The following is a 24,200-nucleotide window of genomic DNA, read 5'->3' as shown; positions in this document are numbered from 1 at the left end:
TACATGTATTTTAAAAAAAAAATATAAGAGTTGATTACAACTATATTTGAATAGTAATGATTACAAAAAGAAGTGTGCAAGTATCAACGGCAAAACACTGAAACAGTAAGCAAACAATAGAAGTTGGCACAAAGACAATAGAAGAGATGAGACATAAACAGTGTTGCATAATTTTATTTGATAAATTGATAAATATACTCTCTACAAAGGCAATTGCTTTGTAAAAGATGTAATGATTGTTTAGACAATATGGGAAGACATTTTGACATCCCACATTCATTAATGTGATGACAGATGTTTTATTACACCAGTGTGGAGCTTCGCCTCCTGCGAGCAGGTTGTACTGCAGCTCTGGTGCAGTCTGTGTGGCCACAGCCACACTCCTCCACATGGGTGTATGAATAGGGGACCACATCTCCATTCAGACAGTGCAAGTCAACAGTGCGACTGCTGGAGCGTGTCTCCCTACAGCAGGAGCAAGAATGCTGCATAGCAGCTGCTGCTTCGGAGTACCTGAAGAAAGCAGAGGAAGGGTTGATTAATAAACTCAAAATCAGTACAAACCACGCCTAAACCTTTTTAAGTTTCCACATCTTAATAGGTTTGGCGACTATTCAGAGAAATGACAAATATTAGTGATATCCTTACTTGGTGAAAGTGTTGCAGGATCCTTCACAATATGGCATATCTACCTCCTGGTGAGACTGACAGCTGTTGTGCGTAACATGCATTTTCATCGATACTACCTTGCAGGCCTTCTCCCTCTCCACGCCTTTTCAAAAGAGACCCACAATTAGCTTGTTTTCATTTAAGTACCTTTTACCCAAAAGTAAAGAAAATGTCATACTCACAAATTTTACAACAGCCATTTGCTGCAGACTGAATTGTGCCCTGAGGAGGTAAAAAATATTTTTAACATTTGTTCTCACATACACAGACAATCCAGATCCATTTGTTAAAAAGTGATAAGAGATACTTACTGGTTGGCAGTTGCTCTGCTGGAATGGCGGGCAGACAATGTGTGAATTAAACGTTGTTAAAGTGTCACCGACCTTAATACAGGTGTAATGCTGACACTTATTCTCCGGTGGTGACCAGGTATCTCCTGGCTGGAAAGCAGTGAGATGGATGTACACACACACACACACACACACACACACACACACACACACACACACACACACACACACACACACACACACACACACACACACACAGAGAGAGAGAGAGAGAGAGAGAGAGAGAGAGAGAGAGAGAGAGATCAAAATACAGTACATACTGAGGTACTTTAGGCTATTTAATATTATCATGTAGATCACAGTCAACAGAGATGATCCAACTTACGTTCAAGAGGTTCTTGGTATCATTAACACTGACAACACAGTGTGTCTGTACACACTTCCCACAGCATTCATCTGAATCAGTTTCCAGATATTTATATCCCTGAAAGAAAATGGGGGATTAAGTTGCCAAGTGCATTTTTTCATGTTCACTTTCTTAGAAAACATATTCTGAGAATAACGACTTGAATTGTATTGTATGTATGAGAATAATGGTTGAAAATTCACTTACCAAATCACAGTTTTCTTGACATTTCTGAAACTCACAATTTATCTTGAATAAACCAGAACCGGTGTCCACCTCATTGGTACAGGCACAATCCTGACATGGAGGCCCAGGAACTGAAGAGCCAGGCTAGCAGATAAAGAAGAAATGTATTCATATTTGTGTTTTTAGCCATACAGAACTTGTAAACATAAGTGACATATTTCCATAAATTTCATATTTACCTGGTATTCAGTGTCTTTGTGGACACAAACTCTTTTAGGCTCTAGAAAACAGCAAAACATTGGGAATTATATAAACATGTCACTATCATCATTAGGTTTTATATGAATTAAAACTATGAATTAATGAGCTCACCACATGTACGTTCTGGACAGCATTTTCCCTCAGGAACACTGACAACTGGCATATATCCTACCGGACAATTCATGTTGTAGACTGGGCAAGTGTTGCTTTGACATTCTGTGGGGATAATATTAGGTTCATAGTAAATAATCAAGAGCATTCAAGATCGTTATCAATGAATAACATTCTGAAAACTCTGGAGGACAAATGTGCATTTATACTACATGTCTTACGGCAAACAAAGGCAGAACAGCAGGAGTCTGACGGATTAGTTTGGTTGACGAGGACAAACCCAGGGCCAGCGCAGTTTGCTATTGGTGGTGTTGGACATGGCTTGGGTTTGCAAGTCACAGTCTTGGTGGACTCCTCACAGATGCAGTTTTGGCATTTGTACTCAAACCTCTCATTAAACTAAAAGAATAAATCATAATTGTGACTCTATTGTCTCTTGCAGGTAAATAGGATTTTAACTGATCATGAATAGAAGACTCACCTCACGTGGAATGCCCTCAGGATCAAGACATCCTGTTGGAAAATGAGCACTTCATGATTGATATGATATATTCAGGTCAATGATAAGACTTCAGAATATACACCACACTTACCACACTTATCAACACATACGCCAGACTCTTTGTTGAAGAGTTTCATTCCATCAGGACAAAAGCAGCCCTCAGTAGTGTAGTTCATGGTTGGTTCATTAGGACTGCAATATTTAATTGTCAAGAAATAACAGTTAGTTTACAGCTTTTCTTACAGATCTCTAAAACATAGCTAATTCAATACTATATATTCTACTATTATTTATTGTTAACAAGAAATATCTATTGCCACAATCCATTATAATCTTTGTCTCAGGAAACGCTGATGTGCACGATGACCTGCAAAATGTATACACCTCATTTTTTTTTAAACTTACTTGTCTTCACAGCTTGGTTGTTCTGCAGGACCACATGGCTTGTAAACTTTGTTTGATGGGCAGTCACTTACTGTAAGTGAAGCAAAGAACTAAATTAGTTCTTTTGAAAATACATACTTCTTACCTACCCACTGTATATAATTAAATGCACAGCAGCCTGTTTAATGTGTGCTAGATGTAACAAAAAGTAAATTAAATGAGTTACCCCTTTTGATTCCACTGATCTCAGCATTTACAGTTAGGAATAATGAGGGGTTGCTTACCACACAGCCTTGTGTGGTTCCTCCAGTGCAGACAGACCCCAGCCTGAGCACAGGCAGCAGCATAAGCCTGCAAACTTGTGCACTCCACTGCTGGGTTGGAAACATGACAGCTATCAAAAACACAACCTTGATAGAAATTGTCAGGAGAGACAAAGGGATGGCACGCCTCAAAGAGACTGTGAAAGTAAAACACAAACAAAAATAAAAATTATTTTTCAATATGTCAAACTTATGGGGATAAATGTGTAATACAACAATATATTAGATCATTTCTACCTGCCCTTAAGCATGTGACAAATGGAGTCTGGAATGCATGAAGTAAAGGTTGGTGGAGGTCCAGGTATATTGGTGGGCAGTACAGATGGTATGTGGCAGTTGGGTTGATAAATGTGTTTTGCAGGCCAATAGTCAGCCATCACTGCACAATTTTCTACGAGCTTGCCTCCAGGCAGCATGCAGTCATCAGCCTGGTTATTATTGCATGTTCCTGATGGTAGTCACAAAGCAGTTTAATTAAATCACAATCAACTTTAAACAAAGGATTTGCCAATATGGCCACAGGTGAAATAAATGTTCTTACCACAATGGCCCTGTGTGTTACCGCCAAAATATTGATTTGGAAGGGTGACACTAAAGCCAGTTATTCCAAATGTAACGACCACTTTTAGGCGAGGGATCTCCAAAACCAAGTTAATGCCAGAGTCCAAGATTTTAACACCTTGATGTGAATAAGGTAGTTTCAGACGGACTCCATTTTTCAGTGCCTACAAAGAAAAAAGTAATACACTATGTGATAAGAAAAAATATTCTGTACAATGACTAAAGGATTCATCAAACTATTCCATCAACATTGACAGTAATAATCTACTTAAGTTAGCCTGGTGCGATTTTCTGAACATAAAATTAAACTTTATTATGACCATATATTGTCTTACCTCCAACTGCGCTGCTCCAAGAAGATTATGATTTATGAGTGCGACAACTTCTGATTGGTATGATATAATTATTGATCGTGGACAAGAAACATCTTCAGTGGGATCGCAATAGACATTGTCAATATAAATGTTCAAATTATGTTTTGGTAAAATTTCTTCCATCAAGACGTAAGTACAGTTTCCTTGATAACTGTAGTAGAATCCATCAAATGTGATGTAATGAGGATCTCCCCAGCCTTCACAAACACCTGAAAAGAAGCAAAACAATCAGTTAAAAATGACCAATGTACTTATAAGAGAAACGTAAAAATGTGAAAAAATTCATCAAACACCCTTTTAACCACAGAATGGCTTACAGTCACAAGCGTAATGCTGGCAGCAGTGGTACTCATCATACACAAGAACTGGTTTCTTTCCATTGGTACAAGTGATGTTCTCAAGGGGTGGACATTCATATGGAATTATTTCAATTGTATTATTCTCAATGCATCTGGCCATGGTGCAATTGCACAATAAGAAGGTCTCATTTTGCTGATGTGAAGAAAAAAAAGGGGAAATATTTTAAGTATTTTGCAATAAATGCAATTATATATTTTAATGTGCAAGATACAATAAGATTCTTACCACTACATCCCATTCAGGGCAGACAATTCCAGGAATTGTGGGTATGGGTCTAGGAATGGTTGTGGTACTGCAACGGAGAGTCTTGTTGTGAATCTCGCAAACATCAGAACATATCATTGTGAGACATACACCTGATCCAATGTGTTCCATGTCGAATATTACATCCCCTAAAGGTGAGATAAAGATGAAGAAAAGATTAAACAGTGGTAAGTCGCGAAACAAAGACTGAAAACTGATTTAGCTTGTTACAATCAAATACATTATTGTAATATTTTCTTACCTGGACTATAATGCTTTCCATTAACAATGCAGAAACATGTAGTAGTGGCAGAGATAAGGGAGCCAGTTGATGGAGGCACCGATGTCGGCAACGTGGGACCAGTCACAGGTGATTCAAATGTTGTTAAAGTTGTCGAAACAGTAGTTGGCTCTTCAGTTGTAGTAGTGGGTTCAGTTGGTGGAGTAGTAGATTGTGTGGTTGTGGTTGGCTCTTGGGTTGTGGTAGTTGTTTCAATTGGCGGGGTCGTAGATTGTGTGGTTGTGGTGGGCTCTTGGGTTGTGGTAGTTGGTGGGGTTGTAGATTTTGTGGTTGTGGGTGGCTCTTGGGTTGTGGTAGTTGGTGGGGTTGTAGATTTTGTGGTTGTGGGTGGCTCTTGGGTTGTGGTAGTTGGTGGGGTTGTAGATTGTGTGGTTGTGGTTGGCTCTTGGGTTGTGGTAGTTGTTTCAATTGGCGGGGTCGTAGATTGTGTGGTTGTGGTTGGCTCTTGGGTTGTGGTAGTTGTTTCAATTGGCGGGGTCGTAGATTGTGTGGTTGTGGTTGGCTCTTGGGTTGTGGTAGTTGTTTCAATTGGTGGAGTCGTAGATTTTGTGGTTGTGGTGGGCTCTTGGGTTGTGGTAGTTGTTTCAATTGGCGGGGTCGTAGATTGTGTGGTTGTGGTTGGCTCTTGGGTTGTGGTAGTTGTTTCAATTGGCGGGGTCGTAGATTGTGTGGTTGTGGTTGGCTCTTGGGTTGTGGTAGTTGTTTCAATTGGCGGGGTCGTAGATTGTGTGGTTGTGGTTGGCTCTTGGGTTGTGGTAGTTGGCGGGGTTGTAGATTTTGTGGTTGTGGGTGGCTCTTGGGTTGTGGTAGTTGGTGGGGTTGTAGATTGTGTGGTTGTGGTTGGCTCTTGGGTTGTGGTAGTTGTTTCAATTGGCGGGGTCGTAGATTGTGTGGTTGTGGTTGGCTCTTGGGTTGTGGTAGTTGTTTCAATTGGCGGGGTCGTAGATTGTGTGGTTGTGGTTGGCTCTTGGGTTGTGGTAGTTGTTTCAATTGGCGGGGTCGTAGATTGTGTGGTTGTGGTTGGCTCTTGGGTTGTGGTAGTTGTTTCAATTGGTGGAGTCGTAGATTTTGTGGTTGTGGTGGGCTCTTGGGTTGTGGTAGTTGTTTCAATTGGCGGGGTCGTAGATTGTGTGGTTGTGGTTGGCTCTTGGGTTGTGGTAGTTGTTTCAATTGGCGGGGTCGTAGATTGTGTGGTTGTGGTGGGCTCTTGGGTTGTGGTAGTTGCCGGGGTTGTAGATTTTGTGGTTGTGGGTGGCTCTTGGGTTGTGGTAGTTGGTGGGGTTGTAGATTTTGTGGTTGTGGGTGGCTCTTGGGTTGTGGTAGTTGGTGGGGTTGTAGATTTTGTGGTTGTGGGTGGCTCTTGGGTTGTGGTAGTTGGTGGGGTTGTAGATTGTGTGGTTGTGGTTGGCTCTTGGGTTGTGGTAGTTGTTTCAATTGGCGGGGTCGTAGATTGTGTGGTTGTGGTTGGCTCTTGGGTTGTGGTAGTTGTTTCAATTGGCGGGGTCGTAGATTGTGTGGTTGTGGTTGGCTCTTGGGTTGTGGTAGTTGTTTCAATTGGTGGAGTCGTAGATTTTGTGGTTGTGGTGGGCTCTTGGGTTGTGGTAGTTGTTTCAATTGGCGGGGTCGTAGATTGTGTGGTTGTGGTTGGCTCTTGGGTTGTGGTAGTTGTTTCAATTGGCGGGGTCGTAGATTGTGTGGTTGTGGTTGGCTCTTGGGTTGTGGTAGTTGTTTCAATTGGCGGGGTCGTAGATTGTGTGGTTGTGGTTGGCTCTTGGGTTGTGGTAGTTGGCGGGGTTGTAGATTTTGTGGTTGTGGGTGGCTCTTGGGTTGTGGTAGTTGGTGGGGTTGTAGATTGTGTGGTTGTGGTTGGCTCTTGGGTTGTGGTAGTTGTTTCAATTGGCGGGGTCGTAGATTGTGTGGTTGTGGTTGGCTCTTGGGTTGTGGTAGTTGTTTCAATTGGCGGGGTCGTAGATTGTGTGGTTGTGGTTGGCTCTTGGGTTGTGGTAGTTGTTTCAATTGGCGGGGTCGTAGATTGTGTGGTTGTGGTTGGCTCTTGGGTTGTGGTAGTTGTTTCAATTGGCGGGGTCGTAGATTTTGTGGTTGTGGTGGGCTCTTGGGTTGTGGTAGTTGCCGGGGTCGTAGATTGTGTGGTTGTGGGTGGCTCTTGGGTTGTGGTAGTTGTTTCAATTGGCGGGGTCGTAGATTGTGTGGTTGTGGTGGGCTCTTGGGTTGTGGTAGTTGGTGGGGTTGTAGATTGTGTGGTTGTGGTTGGCTCTTGGGTTGTGGTAGTTGTTTCAATTGGCGGGGTCGTAGATTGTGTGGTTGTGGTTGGCTCTTGGATTGTGGTAGTTGTTTCAATTGGCGGGGTCGTAGATTGTGTGGTTGTGGTTGGCTCTTGGGTTGTGGTAGTTGTTTCAATTGGCGGGGTCGTAGATTGTGTGGTTGTGGTTGGCTCTTGGGTTGTGGTAGTTGTTTCAATTGGTGGAGTCGTAGATTTTGTGGTTGTGGTGGGCTCTTGGGTTGTGGTAGTTGTTTCAATTGGCGGGGTTGTAGATTTTGTGGTTGTGGGTGGCTCTTGGGTTGTGGTAGTTGGTGGGGTTGTAGATTGTGTGGTTGTGGTTGGCTCTTGGGTTGTGGTAGTTGTTTCAATTGGCGGGGTCGTAGATTGTGTGGTTGTGGTTGGCTCTTGGGTTGTGGTAGTTGTTTCAATTGGCGGGGTCGTAGATTGTGTGGTTGTGGTTGGCTCTTGGGTTGTGGTAGTTGGTGGGGTTGTAGATTGTGTGGTTGTGGTGGGCTCTTGGGTTGTGGTAGTTGGCGGGGTTGTAGATTGTGTGGTTGTGGTTGGCTCTTGGGTTGTGGTAGTTGTTTCAATTGGCGGGGTTGTAGATTGTGTGGTTGTGGTTGGCTCTTGGGTTGTGGTAGTTGTTTCAATTGGCGGGGTCGTAGATTGTGTGGTTGTGGTTGGCTCTTGGGTTGTGGTAGTTGTTTCAATTGGCGGGGTCGTAGATTGTGTGGTTGTGGTGGGCTCTTGGGTTGTGGTAGTTGCCGGGGTTGTAGATTTTGTGGTTGTGGGTGGCTCTTGGGTTGTGGTAGTTGGTGGAGTTGTAGATTGTGTGGTTGTGGTTGGCTCTTGGGTTGTGGTAGTTGTTTCAATTGGCGGGGTCGTAGATTGTGTGGTTGTGGTTGGCTCTTGGGTTGTGGTAGTTGTTTCAATTGGCGGGGTCGTAGATTGTGTGGTTGTGGTTGGCTCTTGGGTTGTGGTAGTTGTTTCAATTAGTGGGGTTGTAGATTGTGTGGTTGTGGTTGGCTCTTGGGTTGTGGTAGTTGTTTCAATTGGCGGGGTCGTAGATTGTGTGGTTGTGGTGGGCTCTTGGGTTGTGGTAGTTGGCGGGGTTGTAGATTTTGTGGTTGTGGGTGGCTCTTGGGTTGTGGTAGTTGGTGGGGTTGTAGATTGTGTGGTTGTGGTTGGCTCTTGGGTTGTGGTAGTTGTTTCAATTGGCGGGGTCGTAGATTGTGTGGTTGTGGTTGGCTCTTGGGTTGTGGTAGTTGTTTCAATTGGCGGGGTCGTAGATTGTGTGGTTGTGGGTGGCTCTTGGGTTGTGGTAGTTGGTGGGGTTGTAGATTGTGTGGTTGTAGTGGGCTCTTGGGTTGTGGTAGTTGGTGGGGTTGTAGATTTTGTGGTTGTGGGTGGCTCTTGGGTTGTGGTAGTTGGTGGGGTTGTAGATTGTGTGGTTGTGGTTGGCTCTTGGGTTGTGGTAGTTGTTTCAATTGGCGGGGTCGTAGATTGTGTGGTTGTGGTTGGCTCTTGGGTTGTGGTAGTTGTTTCAATTGGCGGGGTCGTAGATTGTGTGGTTGTGGTTGGCTCTTGGGTTGTGGTAGTTGTTTCAATTGGCGGGGTCGTAGATTGTGTGGTTGTGGTGGGCTCTTGGGTTGTGGTAGTTGGCGGGGTTGTAGATTTTGTGGTTGTGGGTGGCTCTTGGGTTGTGGTAGTTGTTTCAATTGGTGGAGTTGTAGATTTTGTGCTTCTGTCGGGCTCTTGGGTTGTGGTAGTTGTGTCAATTGGCGGGGTCGTAGATTGTGTGGTTGTGGTTGGCTCTTGGGTTGTGGTAGTTGTTTCAATTGGCGGGGTCGTAGATTGTGTGGTTGTGGTTGGCTCTTGGGTTGTGGTAGTTGTTTCAATTGGTGGGATCGTAGATTTTGTGGTTGTGGTGGGCTCTTGGGTTGTAGTAGTTGGTGGGGTTGTGGATTTTGTGGTTGTGGGTGGCTCTTGGGTTGTTGTTGTTGGTTCAGTTGGTTGGATTGTAGATTTTGTGGTTGTGGTTGGTTTTTCAGTAGTAGTAGTAGTAGTAGTAGGGGGTGTAGTTGATGGTGTTGAAAGAGTTGTGGTTGAACATAATACCTCACAACATACTCTGATCTTATAGTTGAAGCATTTTCGTGGAGGTCTGATCTGGTCCTCTTGTCTACATATTAAACCATTTCCCACATCACAAGAAACAACTTGGCCAGTCTGACTCACAAAGTCATTGAAGTCTTTGTCAGGATAATCTGTTGATCTACAGTCAATTTCTTTGGGATTTTTGCATATTGTTTTGTTACTATTTATGATGTTCTCATATGTTTCCCAGTCACTTTTGTCCTCTAGTGGGCTATGCACATCATACCACTCTGACCACTCACACGTTGTAATACAAGATGTAGTTGTTTCAATTGGCGGGGTCGTAGATTGTGTGGTTGTGGTTGGCACTTGGGTTGTGGTAGTTGTTTCAATTGGCGGGGTTGTAGATTTTGTGGTTGTGGGTGGCTCTTGGGTTGTGGTAGTTGTTTCAATTGGTGGAGTCGTAGATTTTGTGGTTGTGGTGGGCTCTTGGGTTGTGGTAGTTGTTTCAATTGGCGGGGTCGTAGATTGTGTGGTTGTGGTTGGCTCTTGGGTTGTGGTAGTTGTTTCAATTAGCGGGGTCGTAGATTGTGTGGTTGTGGTTGGCTCTTGGGTTGTGGTAGTTGTTTCAATTGGTGGAGTTGTAGATTTTGTGGTTCTGTCGGGCTCTTGGGTTGTGGTAGTTGTGTCAATTGGCGGGGTCGTAGATTGTGTGGTTGTGGTTGGCTCTTGGGTTGTGGTAGTTGTGTCAATTGGCGGGGTCGTAGATTGTGTGGTTGTGGTTGGCTCTTGGGTTGTGGTAGTTGTTTCAATTGGCGGGGTCGTAGATTGTGTGGTTGTGGTTGGCTCTTGGGTTGTGGTAGTTGTTTCAATTGGTGGGGTCGTAGATTTTGTGGTTGTGGTGGGCTCTTGGGTTGTGGTAGTTGTTTCAATTAGCGGGGTCGTAGATTGTGTGGTTGTGGTTGGCTCTTGGGTTGTGGTAGTTGTTTCAATTGGTGGAGTTGTAGATTTTGTGGTTGTGTCGGGCTCTTGGGTTGTGGTAGTTGTGTCAATTGGCGGGGTCGTAGATTGTGTGGTTGTGGTTGGCTCTTGGGTTGTGGTCGTTGTGTCAATTGGTGGGGTTGTAGATTGTGTGGTTGTGGTTGGCTCTTGGGTTGTGGTAGTTGTTTCAATTGGCGGGGTCGTAGATTGTGTGGTTGTGGTTGGCTCTTGGGTTGTGGTAGTTGTTTCAATTGGTGGGGTCGTAGATTTTGTGGTTGTGGTGGGCTCTTGGGTTGTGGTAGTTGTTTCAATTAGCGGGGTCGTAGATTGTGTGGTTGTGGTTGGCTCTTGGGTTGTGGTAGTTGTTTCAATTGGTGGAGTTGTAGATTTTGTGGTTCTGTCGGGCTCTTGGGTTGTGGTAGTTGTGTCAATTGGCGGGGTCGTAGATTGTGTGGTTGTGGTTGGCTCTTGGGTTGTGGTAGTTGTGTCAATTGGCGGGGTCGTAGATTGTGTGGTTGTGGTTGGCTCTTGGGTTGTGGTAGTTGTTTCAATTGGTGGGGTCGTAGATTTTGTGGTTGTGGTGGGCTCTTGGGTTGTAGTAGTTGGTGGGGTCGTAGATTTTGTGGTTGTGGGTGGCACTTGGGTTGTTGTTGTTGGTTCAGTTGGTTGGATTGTAGATTTTGTGGTTGTGGTTGGTTTTTCAGTAGTAGTAGTAGTAGGGGGTGTAGTTGATGGTGTTGAAAGAGTTGTGGTTGAACATAATACCTCACAACATACTCTGATCTTATAGTTGAAGCATTTTCGTGGAGGTCTGATCTGGTCCTCTTGTCTACATATTAAACCATTTCCCACATCACAAGAAACAACTTGGCCAGTCTGACTCACAAAGTCATTGAAGTCTTTGTCAGGATAATCTGTTGATCTACAGTCAATTTCTTTGGGATTTTTGCATATTGTTTTGTTACTATTTATGATGTTCTCATATGTTTCCCAGTCACTTTTGTCCTCTAGTGGGCTATGCACATCATACCACTCTGACCACTCACACGTTGTAATACAAGATGTAGTTGTTTCAATTGGCGGGGTCGTAGATTTTGTGGTTGTGGTGGGCTCTTGGGTTGTGGTAGTTGGTGGGGTCGTAGATTTTGTGGTTGTGGGTGGCTCTTGGGTTGTGGTAGTTGTTTCAATTGGCGGGGTCGTAGATTGTGTGGTTGTGGTTGGCTCTTGGGTTGTGGTAGTTGTTTCAATTGGCGGGGTCGTAGATTGTGTGGTTGTGGTGGGCTCTTGGGTTGTGGTAGTTGTTTCAATTGGTGGAGTTGTAGGGCAAGTTTCATTTTCAAATATCACTGTTGTATTCCTGCATATTGCGTAGTAGCACATTCCTAAACTGTCAGTCACATTGTAAATAACTTCATCTTCCTCATATCTAGTATTGTTGTAAAAGCAACCTGAACATTCCTCCACACAAAACCCCGTCTCCTCATCAAATATGGGCTTATCTTCTGGGCATACAGGGTAACAGCCTGTACAAATTACAGCATAAAACAAAATGCATTATTTTTTTATTTTTTTAAATCTTGGAAACAGAAGCTGGGTGTGTGGTCTTGGGTCTATTCTCATTTTGCCACATAAAGTATGCCAGATTGGATCTGTTTACCATTTAAGATTTTAGCTTGCATATTAAACAGAGGTAAGGTGAAACTTTGTGAGTTAACCTCTTACCTTCCAGGTTGGGTAAAGATTCGCTACAAATTTCTTCTGGATTCAAACAGGTCTTGTAGCAAGGTTTGTGGCAGGGGTTGTAGTGCCACTTGCATTCATCTGGGTTATTGTAGTAATCACAAAAGACAGCTAGAAAGAAAAAAAGTACAAGGTATGTTATGTTGTAAATAAAGGAAATGTTGATATGTCTTACAGTGAAAGAGACCTCAAACTTTATGCAGAGGATACAGCAACCCTAATGGGTTGCCCCTGCATTTAGTTTTATGTATTTATAGTAAGGATGTTACCACTCACTCACTCAGAATGCACTGATGCCTATTTCAATTTGGTGTCCATTCACATCAAATATATAATAAAATATTAGATGCCCTGTCTATAATGAAAAGAGCATCAAACCTCACAAATCTCTACATCTCTAAATGCTGGGGTCATAAGAATTTTTGGGATCTAAAAACATGTTCTAAGCAGCAGAAAAGGCTGGAAAAAAATCTGTTTAATCTGAGGGTAATTTGTTTTTACTTACGACAGATTTCTGGTGTCCTCCATGCCACACAGACAGAAGCCTCATTACAAGCTTGAGCATAAGCTGCAACTGCTGAGCAGAAACACTCGCAGTCTCCTCCAGAGTCGCAGGCACACGAGTCTTTCACACAGTTTTCATAATATGGGAGAGGAGCTACCTGTTCAGTTATCAAAATATATATACAATTTTTAAAAATGCGTTTAGTGTTTTCAACTATCAAACTTTAAATAATGATAAATTAGAAACAGTTATTACCTTATTGTGGCACTCTTTGAACGTATTTCCAGTTATAATGCTGCACATCATTTTTGCCCAGTGATGTCGATTGGGTCTTATTCCACAAGGGTCAGCATTCATATCTACATCTGGGCACTGGCTTGACACTTTCCAGCTATTTGCAAATTCTAACAAATTGCTCACTGCCAACTGACCCTGGGTGGTGAAGTCGTTCTCTCCATCACCATCAAAATCTCCACACAGGCCACATACCTCTCCCTGTACAGCCAAACAAAAGGAGTCAATGACTTTTTTCACATAAAGATAATATTCCATATTAATACTCTTTGGCATTACAAGGAACACATATTTTCCAGGCATTTATGTTGACAGAGTTTTTACTTCTTTTGTTTTGAATATTGTATATGTTACAGTAATAAAGACTTTTTCAGCAATAATTATATACTTTACATCAATACCATTGGTGTACCAAAAAATGTATAAGTGGTGTAAGAAAATGATCTGCAAAGACAGCTAGACCGCAGATGAGAAAAAAATGGTACATCATATCAAAATTCTAGCTTCAAACTCTTCCTTCAACATATTTCAGTCATCATCATTTAAATAATTACTGTAACTTACGCTGTGCTGTGGTTCCAGCATGATGCGAACAGTTGTTTTGCCATCCCACATCACTACCAGACCAATGGCAGATTCTATCACCACATACAAGCCAACCTTCCTTATCTTGTACTGAATCTCAGCACCATGTCCTAGGTCGGCCTCTTCATATTTACCCTTTGACAGTTTGACTTCCATTCGCTGTAATGTAAAAGAGATATTTTGTTGCTTTCATTGTAATGTAAAAACATCAGTTTGATATATGACATAATTTATTTGATTATGTTGAATATTTTAGGCACATAATGCATATCAGGTGTTGCTATGAGGTCTTACCCCCAGCTGGATTCTGACAGTTTTGGAGCAAGTGGTGCCTGTAGATCCACATGGTACATTTTCTGTGATAACTCCAAAGTTGTCCTGTACTGTTTTATTGCCACAATTGTTCTTAAAAGAGAGAGATTTGTTAAACATTTTTGCTTGTTTCCTTTATAGTAAACAGATACCAGTGATCAAATCAAACTTCAGCTTGGCTTTTACTAGTCCACAATGCTTTAAGATCATTAAAGAAAAGCTAGAACATTAAATGAAAGTGTAATTGATCACCCAGGAGAGGGAGATTATATAGTTATCTGCATTGTTCATTTATATTTTTTATTATGACAAGCAATCATCTTAAAATTAATGTAGGTAAACATACCAAATATTGTCTAAGTAAAGTAAGTAAATAAGTAAAATTTCCAAATTCTGTGACTTTCACAGATGAAACCCTAGACAACAGTATAAGTAAAGCTCAGCTTGTCTGAAGTCACTTCCTAATTACTAAATAGTGCACTACATTTACTGTCAGCCTTTTTATTTGAGTGTCCGAATTCTGAATATGAAAATTGCAGTTAAATAACTCAACAGCTTTCATTGATAATGCAAAATGTTGAAAAGTGTACGAAATCTCAATTTACTGCTGGCTATTGAGTGTCCATTATATAGGCATTACTGAATGAGTGAGGAAGGGAGTGATTTCAGACACAGCCTGTCTTTTGGAAGATTTTGACATGCTTTGTTTACCTTCATAGCAACATAGGCACAATGTCCTTGAAACCCATATGTTCGCTGATCAAATGAATTGTAGTGACCACTCCCATAAATAATGCAAGTTCCTGGACATTTTTTGTTACTGCACTCCCATCTTCCACTTTTACAGGTACTAGATCAGAAATGGTTAAATATAAAACAACGTTTTGAATACTACAATCCAGTACAACATAGAAGAAAATATGATCATGTTTATGCAATATTATACATCTGATTAAGGTCATACCAGATATTGCACTGGTCAGGGATTTGTGATCCAGGGGCATAAATATGCCCATCGTGTTGACATGGACATTCCTTTTCTTTCACACAGGAACCTTTGCCATCATCAAGGAGGCCACCTGGACACCGACAGCCAGATTCACACTCTGTGGAGTCCTGGGAAAATAGAAAGTTCTCAGTGATTGAAAATGAGAAAACATTACTGCTTTAGAAACTAGTTTAATTCTACACGGTGTGATACATCTTCCATGTAAAACACTGTCCACCATTAAATAGACGGATCCAGATCCAGATATTTAAGACTTAGCACTCACACAATCATCACTGTCCAGATTTAAACAAGTTCGAGCACAGTGCAGTCCCAGCTCTCCTGTGCCCGCAGCGGAGCAGTTGAAGAACACTTTTGGAATAGGGCATGCTGTAACAGAAGTAGAAACTGATTTAATAAACACATTAGTTATCAACAAGTACAGAATCAGTACAAAGTTCTTGTATTGTGGTAAGAAAACAAAAAAAAACATACTTGATGAGCGGGCTCTCCAAGAATGGCAATGAAGCATTCCATTGGTACACACACTGGAAAAAGACACAAAAAATATAAGATGAAATGCAACAAAAAGGCACTCAAAAACTAACAATGTAGTTATCTTAAATCTTAAATACTGCCGTCATTACAATCATGTGAAAGCGTAGGACAATGCAACTGACTCACCAGTGCTCCTCTTTGATGCTGATGGACTTTCCTGACTTGACGTAGACATCATTATGGTAGCAGGGACATTTTGCCATGGGAACGCAGATGCCATTTTCATTTAGGTAGAGACCCTCAGAGCAGGAGCAGCCATCCACAGGCAAGAAGTCAGATATGCAACTTTGCTGCATTGTGCCCAGTGATCTGCAAGTCAACTGGCATCTCTGATGCTTGTAAGAGAAGATCTGAGATGCTGGGCAGCTCCTTGTGTATTTGTCTGTTTTGTGCACAATGAGAGGATGGTTACCAATAGTTTTATGACTTACTAATGAAAGAGAAGATATTCATCAAATTCCAGACGTCAACACTCAGTTTTACCACAAAGTAATGAAAGAAATTCTTACCGCACACATTCTCTCTCCAGTCTGTCAAGAAAACTCCCTTTGATGCACAAGCCCGAGCGTAGGACGAGAAGACGGCACACAAGCAGTCCTCACTCTTCTCACAGTTACAGCTAGCATAAGTACATCGCTGCAGAAGACAGCAAACACTTTTAGAGAATTACAGTCCCATCAAAATGTAATACAGTGAACGACCAACAGAAAGCTTTTGCAGTACCTTGTAATACATCTCAGGATCCACCACTGAACGGCACTGCGCAAAATTGCTGTCTGGACTCAGTAGTAAGGCGCACCAGTGTTTAGCATACCACTCTGGAAAAACAAGAACTTTTTATGTTAAATGTCTAAATTCTGACTAGGAGTAAGTGTTGAAAGCTGAGAATCCATCTAAGACATATACAGACAAAAAACAAAACAGTTTAATAATAATTAAGCAGTGCTTTTTACCGTTTTCCACACTGAGGGAACAGGGGTCCTCAAGTCTTTCCTCTCTGTCTCGGCACATGAGGTTAGCCTTCCAGGAGTTGCTAAACATTACTGCTGTTCCTTCCACAATCCCCTGAGGAGTCTTCATGTCATCAGACAGGACCATGTTGTAGTTCCCACATAAACCTGAAGAAACCAAATATTTTAGAATTAAAAGTAGAATTTTATCTTATACTAGTATTAGGAAAATAGAAAAATGGAAAGTGTCAATGAATATAATATGATAACTAGGAATTTAGTCAATTTATTTGAATTAAAATGAAATGAGATAAAACAAACAAGTATCATACACTGAGAATTGAGGGTTTGCCGCGTGGTGTTATAATTAAGATTCCACAGTTTTATTCATGTAGAGAGAGGGTAGGCGATACAAGGAGTGTATATTTGAAGCCAAATCCACCCAAACCACCTACTGCATTTTGTCATGTATTTTCAAATGTTATGTGTATTGTTTTGGTTTGTTTATTTGGAGGGATTCAGGGGTGTTGGGAAGACAATGACAGTAACAGCCATGGATATTAAGTTTCACTTTTGTAATTACTGTAATGAATAAAAACTATTAAATGATGCCAATGCTTCATGTTAAGACAAATGTAAAACTTACCGCGTGTCTTTGCTCTGTAGCTTTGTTCCAGGCTAACATAGACTTGCATAACAGGCACATGCTGGATCTGAATTTGCAACCCATAACTGGTCTGGAGCAAGATGTGAAAGGATGAAGCATGGAATATGTTGATGTCACCTTTGGATAAAGATAAATACAAAAACAGTCAGATAATTGCATGAATGACAGATGACAAAAACATGTTTCATGTTTGTTGATGAGTTTCCTATTGTCTGACCCACCTGAGTGGTATGGCAAACTGATGGTCTGCATGTTCTGCTTTACTGTGCCATCAGAAGTGAACATTAATACCTGAATTAAAACAGAATCAATCATTTGAGTTGTAGTTGCAGATATCAGTGTTAATCTATAAATGACCACAGCCTTCTTTCCTGACACACTTTAACTCACATTGTTTCTGTCATTGTTCAGCAGGATTTTAAGGCTCTTAATACAAGTGTCAAATTTTTGATTTGCACAAGGAACCAACTGAACCAGGATGGTAAACTTTGGACTTGCATGATCCTGAAATATACAAAGTGAGAGCAAATAAATATACATATATATACATACATACATACATACATACATACATACATACATACATATATATATATATATATATATATATATATATATATATATATATATATATATATATATATATATATATATACATATATATATATATATATACATATATATATATATATACATATATATATATATATTTTACATCAGATCCATTACACGGTATATGGTATATTTTCTGTCATTTAATTGGACAAAGCTATGGCTCATTCACCTTGCTTTCCACTTTGGCTAGAGTGTAGTAACAGTCTCCATGGAAGATGTAGGTTTTCCCATCAAAGGTAGTTACGTGTGAACCCTCTTCAACTGCACATGTAGCAGGTGTTTGAAGGCTCTTACAAGCCCATCTGCCCTCAACACATGTACTGAGAGAAGCCAAACAATTTAAGTTAACAATAAAAAACAAACAATTAAGACGACCGCATGAAATGTTTTGTTGATGACATATTTGACATACCATTCCTCTCTGTCCTGTCGGTAGACCTCACCAGAGTTATAGATTTTGTTGTGTTTGCACTGACATTCAGATTGAGCAATACACCCTCTCATGGAAATATCATCAAACACAGTTCCTGAAGAAGACACAAGTGACATGAACATTCACAACAACATTCACAGACTATGAAATTAAAATCTGAAAGAATGAAACGTGTGAAAGGCACTGACCAGGAGGACAGAAGCAGCCGTCAATTTTGTGGTCCTCACACAGTGAACTTGTGTCTAGAAGTGCACATGTATCCATGCAAGGGGAACCGCTCTCTTCATAAATCATGTTGTATGGGCACTGTTTAGCTGTGAAAATATGGTACAGTTGAAATACATTGAGGAAGGTGTGAGTTTGTGAGAATTATTCAACAGTATATGAAGGATGGAAGTAACTGAATATACTTTTTTTAAGTGTAACAAAATGTTTTTTGTGTACTTATTTTACTTGTACTTGTTTTACCTACATTAATGTGTTTTTGCTACATTTTAAATCAAGTCAATTACTACTGAAGTCAGCCAGAAAAGTAGACATATCTGGCCTTTCTTTATGCAGCTTTTAAATGTCTTTTCTGATTTTCTTTCTGTATAGAATACAATGAATCTTCTCATGCCAGAGCAGCATGAGAACATTTTATCATGTTCAGATAGAAACACAGTAACTTATCTTCAAAGGACAATTATGATGAGTTGCTTTTCACTGAGAGTAGTCTCTCCACCCTGTACCGTATGAAATGTAAAGATTGTAAAATAAAAGAGAGGAGAACGTACCACAGAACTGAGGTGTCCTCCAGTTGGGAGGCTGCCCTCCTGCGTGGGAACACTGTCGAGAGAACTCAGACAGTGTGCTGCAGACACAAAAGTAATTTGTACTGTTGGCACAGCCACACATGTCCTGCACACAGGCCTGGATGTAAGGTTCAGGGTTAATCAGTTTGGTGCAGGAGCTCCAGGGCTCTGAATGCAGCATCTGGTTACAGGTGGTTTGCTAAAAAAGAAAAAGGAGAAAAAGTTACTCTGCAAATGCTAACTGAGTATATAACTAAATATCACTATTGCTAACACTAGGTGGATAATAAACTCACAAACTCCTTGCATGAATCCAGCACAGCCTCCAGTGATTCATCTTCCTCCTCAAAGGGGTCCTCGCAATCATCGTTTGGACGATGGACTTTCTGTTTGTTTCCAAACTCAATGGGGCTGATTTTGCGACCTGTAATTAATTGTTATTACAATGTCAAATATCAAAGATACAGTGGATGGTTGTAAAAATGCATTAATACATAGAGTGAATAACCATATACCATTATGAATGAACTCATTGTGGACAGAAACGCCATTGAAGTCTCCACAAAGTCCACAAGTACGATTCACATAATCAGCATCCAGTTCCACCTACAACATAACAAGAGGTTATGACAAGTTTTTTCACAATTCAAATAATATGTAAAATAAAGTAAACAAAACACCAGTGAAGTGTAATTGCCTCAGAAAAGAACATGAATAGGATACATATTATGATTGTGATTTGATAATTGATATAATTTCATTACCACTACTATATTTCTTGTGTTGTCAAGTATAACTCAATAAAGAAAGACAATTGACTGAAAGACAAGTCACTGTAATTAATTTCTTCCCAAGAATCATAGAAATTCATTCAAATAAGATCCGTAAGAAAAATAATTAACATGATTGTATTTCTGGAAGGTCGGTCTGTTCCATCTTAATTAAAAGAAAAAAGTTATCTAACCACAAATTCCCAAAAATCAATCAATAAAGGAGTCTTAACTGAATTGTTCATATGTTACAATAGATTCCTTTAGATCTATTAAGTAGCTTCATACAAGCTACTCTGAGGAGAGCTATGTAGATATATTTCTGCCTGGTATATCATACCATGACTGCATCGTCACCGTTCCACATGACAGTGATGCCAACTTTGGATTGGAGCTTGATGTAAACAGCATTATTTTCCAATTGTACCCCTCCATTGTAGTATGGCGTTTTGACACTGGGAAAAAAGGAGATTTTTTTCTTAATTATAATTGTAAATATCATAGAAAAGAGAAGCACAGTTGTTTTCACAGCTGTATGGTGTTTTACTTACGGGAGGTCATTCACAGTGATCATGTCCTTGGTGAGGTAGAACAAAAGGTCATTGATGGTGACCACCACGTGACTGACTGTAGGGTTTCCATCTTTGTCTTTCCTCTTCATGTGCACGGAGAACTCCTGGTAGGACTCGTGGCAATCAGAGACCAGGTTGTACTCACACATACCTGGGAACTGGTACACATCACCGTCAAATGTCTTGAAGTGCTCTCTGCCCCATGTGCTGCAGATGCTGCTGACATGGTTGCGAACTGAGGAAGGATTTTCAAGTTTAGAAAACAGTTTGAGTTACTAAATGCTCTACATGACTGATATTGGAGACAATAGATTATTCATTAGTTTGTATAAAGCAGAACGATCCATCCACACAGTATTTAAAACAATCAGAGTTTTACCCAGTCTGGCTTGGACATCGATGACACTGGCAACAGACAGAGCAAGGAAACACAACCACACACATCTCCACCTCATTGTTGCCACTGTGGGCTTGCTGTCACCAAAGAAGGTAATAGTTGTACTGCACTTCACAGCCCTTTATATTGAGACTGCAATTCTTCTTTTTTTTTGCTCATGCCATTGGTCTCAGTTTGAACTTAAGTTTTATTGCCAAGACATGGGAAACATGTGCTGAATGGATGTCTGACGCCTTTCACAAGTTCAATATAATCATTCCACATCCTCATCGCTTGATTGAACAAATATGCACATTGATTAAGAATTTGTATTCCTAGAGGAATGGGCTGCAATAAAAACTGTTTCATTGACAGTGTGCTCCTTTAATCATATTAAACATGTTCTTTATTAAGTAGTTTCTTCTGGATGAAATTTGTAATAAATCAGCATCAGAGATGAGAATGCCATGCTGTGACAGATTTCATTCAAATTTAACTTTTTAATTAAGTGATTAGAACTTAGCATTCATGATACCTTGATATGAGAACTGTGTTATGATATGGTTAAAGAGGAAATAGATATGTTTTTTTATTATTGGATTATTGTCCAACTCTGCCACAGCCAGTGTCAGCTGGGATATGCTTGAGCATGCAACACTGCACAGTATAGACAGGTACTGTATGACTATGAACCGCCCTAGTGTAAACAATGAAAAATTATACAACTTAATTTTCAGTAAACATTACACTGCACTTTATAATGATATAATGACAACTAATCATAATGATCATGATATGAGTCTCCATACCCGTTTGCCAAAGGTTAAATAATTAATGCAATCTTTGTTATCAGAGCCTAAGAGAACATTTATGTATTTTTTGGGTTGTATGGTTTTATTTTATTCATAATTTATTTATTTAAGAAATTCCACATTCCAATTCAATAGTCTGAATATTCTTAAGAAGTTCATTGATTTTGAAAAGGTGTACTTGCATTATTATGCTATCATATTAATATATATCGGTGTCCTTAAATGGTCTTAAAATGACAATAATATTGTTTATTGCAATAATTTCTGGGACAATATAAAAGTAGTTTTGCAATATTGGATGAAGTCAAAAACATAACCTTGTGAGTTAAATTTAGAGACAGCATCAGTCTAAACATGTTTGAAGGTCTAACGTAACTACACTGATTTTGAGGAAACAATCTTTATCAGTTAGTCTACTTCTCAAAATGATCCTCAAACATTGAAGCAGGTGTTTAAATCAAAATCTGGGGCATGTCAGATTCTGTAATGTTGCAGGGAAGAAAAAACCATGATGTCTTTGACAAATATTAATAACAGGTTATAACAGGTGAGGTATTAGAGCTCTACTGACAGACTTAGCCGCAACACTACTGAGCACCGGTTTCTGAAGATGGCTTTCATAACAGTTTCATGAGAAAGGAGATGCATTCAATTTGTAAGGTTTCAAGAATACACACAATGCAATCTTTGAGTACTGAATAAACTTGATTTATTAAGCCTGATTACAAGGTAGCGGTGTGCATCTCTCCCTTATAAGATGATCCAATGTATAGTGTTTTTCTAATAATCATAATCTTTGCTTTGTAAAACCATAAAATATGATAAATCCTTTAAAAGCAATCATTCATGCTGTTTTAGATTTTTTTTTACTATGATGTGACAAGATACTATAATGTTAATCTGGTATTAATATTCTGGTACTGATATTAGTTTAAAATAGAGTGTTCGAATTTAATAAAACAATTCATTAATTGATTAATTGATGAATGCTTTCTAGAACTGTTATAAAATGAACGGGATTTGATTTGACATTGAAAATTGGTTATCAGAGATAGGGTTGAAACTGAATTGTAATCCATTAATTTGTATATTTCTGAATATATTACAGGACACAATGAGATGTCCAAAGAGATGAATTATTTTCTTTTTCACCACCTGTTTTTTGAAACCAAAACTTTCAGAAGAATTCTGTGACATTTCAACTTTTGTAAAAGGAAAAGTGTAATAATGTCCTATATTTACCTTCCCCAAGGAGGTTATGTTAACATGTAGGTTGTGTTACGTGTAGCATACATGGGCCAAGGAAAAACCCATTCATTTTGGAGCGGATCCAAATGACAGAGCGGAGGTGGATACACAGATTACTACATCCTTGGTTACAGTCAACCAAACTTGGCACATCAAGGTGCAAACTTTCCAACTCACTGACAAACGCATAACAGTAAGTTAGTGTTGTGGCAGTAAATTTGTTCACATCATTTAAAATTTGAAAACTCCTTTAGAGTCAATATTACTCCAAGTTCAGTAAAAATTGTATTATACACTAAAGTAATACCCAATTGTTTATTCATCAACAGATGTTTGCACAGATTACTCAGAACTTTAGTAATACTTCAAGCTGGTGGGGTGATCTTTTACTTTTCATGTACATTCAGCCTCATCAGAATTTTTCACGCATGTGGCATTTGTCTTATCTTTTTCTTGGAAACAAACAGTTGTTAGTAAAGTTATATCATATGTTCTCAATTACCTTTTCAGTAGAAGCTTACTCAAGTGCAAACAGGGCTTTGGACCACTCCCATAAGGGAACAGCTGCATGATGAGTAAAGTCTATAGTTATTCCTGTCTGACATACAGTGTTGATTCAGGGAGGACAAATTATCTCAAGGCAGTTTTGATTAGAGGTGTGACACCATTTGTGATCCGTGTTGACATAAAACTATTTAACATTCAACACTGTCATCATTTCTCATATAACAGACTGAATACACAACAGGATTTGAGATGAGGGATATCAGAAATGTAAACAAAAACTGGTCAAATACAGTAATTTGCTGCTCTATTTTTTACACATTCAATTACATTTTATAATAAATTCTAGTTTTAATTTAAGCAAGATTGATAGCTTTTCTATGGGCTAAAACACACTCAAAAGTTTGATCAATATGACTTTTCCCACAGACTTTTCGAACAAGATTAGTATGCTGTCTCTAACTGTTTCTTAACAAAGCACTTTTGTCACTTTAAAGCCATTGATGCCTGTGTTTTATCTTTTATATATTTATTTAATGTCTTGTTTTAAATCAGAAATGTCTTGTCTTTATGTTTTTATAATTTTTTTACCTTTTTGCTGCTGAACTGACTGATGAGTCGCCAATTTAACTTTGTTAACAAAACATCCTTATCCTTATCTTGTCTCCAACTTTTTGGAGAAGGAAAGATTCTGTTCTCAGGAAAGTATGCAAAGACAACACATTGTGTGAGGTGTGATAACACACAGTAACCAATGTCTACAGTCGGCATCCTTGTGAGATGGTTTGGTTGAAAAAACATTAGTGCATTATTAGTTGCACAATCATTAGCAGCTAAAGCTAATACTCAACAATAAGGGATGCAACTAACAATTATTTTCATTATGCTATTTTGGAATTCCTATTTCTAGCTCTTGAGTCCAATCCTGTTTCACACGTTTTTAAGCGTTAACACAAAAATGGTAAATTTATTACTATAACTTCTGACAGATTATTTGGAGGTTTATGGTGCCCCTAATTTTTTTATTGCTGACATTCTCCATTCACCTCACCTCTGGAGATGACAGATGTCTCCACACCTGAGCATAAAACATGAGAAACTGTGTGTGTGTGTGTGTGTGTGTGTGTGTGTGTGTGTGTGTGTGTGT

The 24,200-nt window shown here is 39.8% G+C and overlaps 1 protein-coding gene across 1 annotated transcript; it reads right to left on the bottom strand.

The window, feature by feature from the left end:
• Nucleotides 1–158: 158 nt before the first annotated feature.
• LOC137881958 (mucin-2-like) lies at nt 159–20,568 on the bottom strand. Its single transcript, XM_068724188.1, has 45 exons — nt 20,493–20,568; nt 20,093–20,348; nt 19,882–19,996; nt 19,287–19,377; nt 19,068–19,195; nt 18,754–18,970; nt 18,166–18,291; nt 17,957–18,071; nt 17,714–17,864; nt 17,320–17,433; nt 17,151–17,220; nt 16,909–17,046; nt 16,266–16,430; nt 16,036–16,130; nt 15,822–15,948; nt 15,439–15,694; nt 15,250–15,302; nt 15,041–15,144; nt 14,731–14,882; nt 14,478–14,616; nt 13,749–13,859; nt 13,434–13,613; nt 12,831–13,070; nt 12,576–12,732; nt 12,053–12,181; nt 8,807–11,853; nt 4,933–6,631; nt 4,653–4,819; nt 4,385–4,559; nt 4,029–4,276; nt 3,674–3,857; nt 3,370–3,580; nt 3,094–3,269; nt 2,831–2,900; nt 2,517–2,617; nt 2,405–2,436; nt 2,145–2,322; nt 1,924–2,028; nt 1,791–1,831; nt 1,573–1,695; nt 1,345–1,443; nt 981–1,109; nt 852–891; nt 649–772; nt 159–513 (listed from the first exon to the last, which is right to left on the bottom strand). The coding sequence occupies exons 1-45, from the start codon at nt 20,566–20,568 to the stop codon at nt 303–305; spliced, it is 10,665 nt and encodes a 3,554-aa protein (XP_068580289.1). The 3' UTR covers nt 159–302.
• Nucleotides 20,569–24,200: the final 3,632 nt, after the last annotated feature.

The sequence above is a fragment of the Cebidichthys violaceus genome, unplaced genomic scaffold, assembly GCF_023349555.1.
Source record: "Cebidichthys violaceus isolate CVI_PGR_0920_01 unplaced genomic scaffold, fCebVio1.0.p SCAF_3, whole genome shotgun sequence".
In the NCBI taxonomy this organism is placed as follows: Eukaryota; Metazoa; Chordata; class Actinopteri; order Perciformes; family Stichaeidae; genus Cebidichthys; species Cebidichthys violaceus.
The sequence above is the reverse complement of the archived record's forward strand: the minus strand, read 5'-3'. Positions and strand labels throughout refer to the sequence as shown.